The following is a 5,555-nucleotide window of genomic DNA, read 5'->3' as shown; positions in this document are numbered from 1 at the left end:
TTTTATATATATCTCCAAATTTACATGTAGACCAAGTTAGTTACAGGTGTTTGGGACAAACTGGATAACACTGCTGGGGATGCGTGCAGTCGGCTTTTATTCCTCTAGCTGCCATCGCCGCAACTATTCCATCAGCACTATAGCAGCTGGGAGTGTGGTCACATTTTTTTGACAGCTTTCTTCTACATGCTGAGGAAGGTGCCATATCAATCCTGCCCCCCCCCAGCACCTTGTCATGTGTCCTGGGCTCACCTGTCCGTCCTGGGTGCCTCGGACCTCCGTGGTCGGTTTCAGAATGTTTCAGAATGTCCCTGAGTAGTATGGCCCCGGAAGTGTTCAGCTCTGAGCACTTTCGGGTTTTGCTTAGCTCTGAGCACTTTCAGGGTCAAAATTGACAAAGCTTACCCACTCTGGCCAGGAAGAATTTGATCAAGCACCTGTCCCTCCTTGGTGCCTCGGGCGATCTGTTAGCTGATCTCCCGTGGGGAGCATGAACCCAGAAGTGCTCGGCTCTGAGCACTACATTTTTTTTCCTGACTGACCGCTTCTACATGTTTACGAAGGTGCCATATCAACCGCCCCCCCCTCCCACAGCACCTTGCCATGTGCCCTGGGCTCACCTGTCCCTCCTAGGTGCCTCAGACCTCCATGGCAGGTTCCAGAATGGAGAGCAGTGTTTGCTGATTTTCCTTGGGTAGTATGAACCTGGAAGTGCTCAGCTCTGAGCGCTTCCAGTATCAAAATTGTCAAACCTTGGCCACTCTGGCCAGGAAGAAATTGGTCAAGCACCTGTCCGTCCTGGGTTCCTCAGACCTCCATGGCGGATGTCGGAATGGAGAGTGGTGATTTTGTTCGCTTATCTCCCGTCGGTAGCATGAACCCAAAACTGCTCAGCTCTGAGTACTTCCAGGTTTAGACTTGTCAAAGCTTGGCCACTCTGGCCAAGAAGACGTTGATCAAGCACCTGTCCCTCCTGAGTGCCTCATACGCACGTGGAGTGCAGCTAACCATTCGCTGATAACCCCTGGGTAGCATGAACCTGGAACTGCTCAGCTCTGAGCACTTCCTGGTTTAGACTTGTCAAAGCTTGGCTACTCTGGCCAGGAAGAATATGATGAAGCACCTGTCCCTCCCGGATTTCTCAGACCCCCATGGCAGATGTCAGAAAGGAGAATGCCGATCCGTTCGCTCATCTCCCCTGTGGTGGCATAATTCTGTAAATGCCCAGCTCTGACCACTTCCAGGTTTAGACCTGTGAAAGCTGGGCTTCTCTGGCCAGGAAGACGTTGATCGGCTTCAGTAGAGTGCAGAGGTGGCATGATCAGTTTAACAGACCCCTGATGTTACCTTAAAGAGAACCTGTCACCTGCACTATGCTATCACATAGGGGGCTTGTCTATCGTGCAGGTTATAGGTTCTCTTTCAGGGAAGCATCAGGAATCTGTTGGACTGATGGTGTCATCTCAGCACTCTGGTGAAGCTGATTGAGCTTGACCAACTTCTTCCTGGCCAAGCTTTGACAAAGCTGAACCCGGAAGTGCTCAGAGCTGAGCACGCAGTCTCCTTTCCCTCAACATTGTTTCACTTGCCTGCAGCTGAAGAGCGGCATTTTAATGAAGGAAGGTGGAGCTTTTTTTGAAACCATAACAAAACCATTCCCCTACCCATCAGGAAGGAGGACCTGTTGAAGTTGATAGGTGTCCCGCTCTTGGTGCGATCACTGGTTTAGAATATGACCGCATGTTACAGAGGCGCCTTGACACCAAGACCCTTGTCCCGAACCTGGAAATAATAGGCGGGTCCTCTTTGCTGACTTTTATGTTGTATGAGTGAATGCCCGTTTTGCAGTTTTCCCGCCCTTCTCCATTTTTTTTAACATGACCCGGCATCTACCATGTTTTGGTACTGGACGGGCGCGCCCATCATGGCAACCACCGAGCGTATTTTCCTGCATTTCGCGCGCAGCTGACGATCTAAATCCGCTTTGACCTCCTGCGTGCTGCAGTGCCGATTCTCCTATTTTTTAGGTTTCGTACGGTAATCCCCATATTAAAATTCCGGCAGCATGCGCGGGGGGCGGTTTGGCCGCCGTCGTCCCAGTTTGCGCGCCGTGGGAAATAACAGCGTTTTCTGTTACAGGGATTTACCCTGAAATCTCTAAAGAGGAGATAATCGGCTCTTCCCGCCTCGCTCTGTACTGCGGAGGTTCTCGGAGGACTTCAGCGTATTCCAGTCACATAATATATTATTGCAGCATTATCCGTCCAGCAGCCACATCGAGTAGCTTCTGCTGAATCGCGACGCGGTAAAGAGAAACTGTCACTTTGACCATGGAGGGCACTTTACCTGCACTCCTCCTGCGCAGCCGGACAGGTTGTCGGCGACCAGAGGGGGGAGAGGTGGTGCCTCTTCTTCGGTCGCGTGTCCATGCCCAGGCATGGCATTTGCTGGGATATACACTGTATTGCCAGAAGTATCGGGACGCCTTTACACGCACGTATTGCACGGGTGACAACCTATCACGGCACCGCGCTTGTAGTCACAGAGCTCCTGAGAGCGACCCGTTCTCTCACCAATGTCTGTAGAAGCGTCTGCACGCCGAGGTGCCTCGTCCTATACACCGGGGGCCACGGAGGGGATTGGAACACCTGAATCCAATGATTTTGGGGGGGTGTCCTAATACTTTTGGCAATATAATGTATAATTGGTCACTGCATGAGCTCAGCTCTGCTCTTAACTTGCAGCAAAGTCGCCCGGTGGCATTGAAAGGCCATCAAACTTCTGAGAAGTTAACTCCATGTCGTGGGGATTGGCGAGGTGCATCAGCCTGGCGCATTGCGAACAGCCTTGTCTCGCTTTTAGAAGCGACGCTGGCCTTGGGTTCTCTTCAGCTTCTCTCCATCCCGGCTAACTTCTCTATTGTGCCGCGTTTGCAGGGGCAGTGTCGGCTAAGTGGTGGGAAATCCAGTGGGCGTGCAGAATGCGGCGGATGTGCCGCCAGACGCTGTGTGAATAGCAGACCTTGAACCCTCTGCCGTCTGCTGCCTTCACCCTCCTATAGAACTTTTATTAACTAAGTATTCACAGCAAGCGCTTCAGTGCTGAAAGTGTCACTAAATCCTCACATTATCAGTGTGTACCAGTGCCTCCCCCCGGTGTCTGGGCACCAGTGCCTCTTGGACATCCAACAAGCTTTATTGCAAGTAGTGCAAACTCACAAAGTCCAATGGTGGCACTTCCTTTACCGGCAGACCCTTTTCTTCACTTACAATGCATTTCTCCCCGATAGGGGCTTCGTTCGCAGTATACATGGACTTGGCTCATCTGCTCCTGCTGCTTTGTCCAGTCAGAGGGCCCAGGGTGTGTTCCTGACCTAGCTGTGCGGTCTAGCTGGAGTGCTGAGTACCTAACTCAGCACAGGGATGGTGGGAGCTCCTCATAATGGGCACAGCGGGTGTACAGACCCGGGAACTCAGCACAGGGATGGAGGGGGCCCCTCATAATGGGCACAGCGGGTGTACAGACCCGGTAACCAGCACAGGGATGGTGGGAGCTCCTCATAATGGGCACAGCGGGTGTACAGACCCGGGAACTCAGCACAGGGATGGTGGGAGCTCCTCATAATGGGCACAGCGGGTGTACAGACCCGGGAACTCAGCACAGGGATGGTGGGAGCCCCTCATAATGGGCACAGCGGGTGTACAGACCCGGGAACTCAGCACAGGGATGGGGGGAGCCCCTCATAATGGGCACAGCGGGTGTACAGACCCGGGAACTCAGCACAGGGATGGTGGGGGCCCCTCATAATGGGCACAGCGGGTGTACAGACCCGGGAACTCAGCACAGGGATGGTGGGAGCCCCTCATAATGGGCACAGCGGGTGTACAGACCCGGGAACTCAGCACAGGGATGGGGGGAGCCCCTCATAATGGGCACAGCGGGTGTACAGAGCTGGGAAGTTTTAACTTTGTAAAACGCAATCAGTGGTGAGAATACAAAAGTCAATCTCGCTTTAGATAAAAGTTGTGGAAAACAATTGGTGGAGTGGACATTCTTTGGCATATATTGTAGAAGTCGCCATCTAGGAATGCACAGAGGCAAAGTTTCCTCTCGGCACGTTTCATAGAATAGCCCCTGATAAGAAATGATGACGCCTCTTATTCATGGAAGTCTTTGATCACAGCGCACGCAGGGATGCAGCGCGATGAGTCAGGGTACCATCTTGTAGAGCAGTCTTGTACTTTGCCTCTCCCTTTTCTTTCCTCAGGGACGTTCCGTTGTACCTTCTGTCAGACCGAGGTGGAAGAAGACGAGTCCGCTATGCCGAAGAAAGACGCCCGGACTTTAGTTGCCCGGTTTAATGAACAGATCAAGCCTTTGTATGACCTGCTGCGGGAGACGGAAGACATAAACCTGGCACATGAGATCCTGGAGCCGGAACCTACCGAGATCCCGTCTCTCAGGCAGAGGTAGGTGCTTCCCCTTGGTGCGGCCCGGCCGCCATCTTGCTGTTGCGACATAATAGCTAATAGTGGTAATTGGTCGTTTCCATCTGGACCTGTTCCGTAATGTGGAAGATGTTTCAAAGCTTCTCCAAGCCAAGTTCTAATAAGATACGCCAGCATTTCTATCCACACGGGTAGCACAGTCCTCCTAGTTCAGGGGTAGGCAACCTTGGCACTCCAGCTGATGAGCAATTACAATTCCCATAAGGCATTGCAGGACTCTGACAGCCATGGGTATGACTCCCAGAGGCACAGGCATGTTGGGTCTTGTAGTTTCAGAACAGCTGGAGTGCCAAGGTTGCCTACCACTGTCCTAATTCGAGCCGACGTGTGACAATGAAACTGTCACAGGTCGGCTCAATAGATCGGGAAGTGAGTAAACGCATACCGTCGCTCACTCACTTCTCAATCTATCCCTGCAGAGAGTGGTGACTGTCACTCACGGCTCCCCACAGAGATTCCCCATTCCCTCTCCGATCCTCCAGCATTGACTGGCGGAACGGAAATGCGAGGGGGCGGGTACAGCTGGCTCTAGCTCTAGATAGGCAGAGCCAGCTGTCACGCAGCTGGGCGGATCCAGACATAATTGTCGGGATCCGCTGCGGTGGTCTCAGTATACCGCGAGCTGTAGCTCCCTATATACTGAGCCTAGGGTGACGGGGGGACGCTAGTTTATGTCCTCCTCCCCCCCCCCCCGCCTCATAGTTTTCCTTTTAACCCAATCATTATGGGATGTGCACATGGTGATTGTCCGAGAACAGGATGGAAGCTGTGCATTGTATGTAGGTGATGGATGGTGCTGTGGGCTCCCACCCCAGTTCAGGGAGGGTTGATCCAGCTTGATGTAGATGGCCTCTTGTGAACCAGTTGTCCTCTCTGCCCAACAAGTGCACCTCACTGTCCTCCGAAGACGAGTATCTTCCCAACACTCATTAGAACTGACAATGTGGCTTGGACGAGCTATGAAACGTCTTCAACATCACAGATCGGGTCCAGACGAATGTTACTACCTACTACTAGCTATCCCATGACCTAGATAGACGAGAGACG

At 52.6% G+C, this 5,555-nt stretch overlaps 1 protein-coding gene across 1 annotated transcript in view; it reads left to right on the top strand.

The window, feature by feature from the left end:
* The window catches only part of GTF2E1 (general transcription factor IIE subunit 1), a 16,763-nt gene that overhangs the window by 8,565 nt on the left and 2,643 nt on the right, over nt 1–5,555 (top strand). The window contains exon 3 of the mRNA XM_018572600.1: nt 4,268–4,469. Coding sequence (XP_018428102.1) covers nt 4,268–4,469 — 202 coding nt within the window. The remainder of the gene's footprint in view (nt 1–4,267; nt 4,470–5,555) is intronic.

The sequence above is a fragment of the Nanorana parkeri genome, unplaced genomic scaffold, assembly GCF_000935625.1.
Source record: "Nanorana parkeri isolate BGI_ZX_2015 unplaced genomic scaffold, ASM93562v1 scaffold2082, whole genome shotgun sequence".
In the NCBI taxonomy this organism is placed as follows: Eukaryota; Metazoa; Chordata; class Amphibia; order Anura; family Dicroglossidae; genus Nanorana; species Nanorana parkeri.
This window is presented reverse-complemented; position numbering and strand designations above follow the sequence as displayed.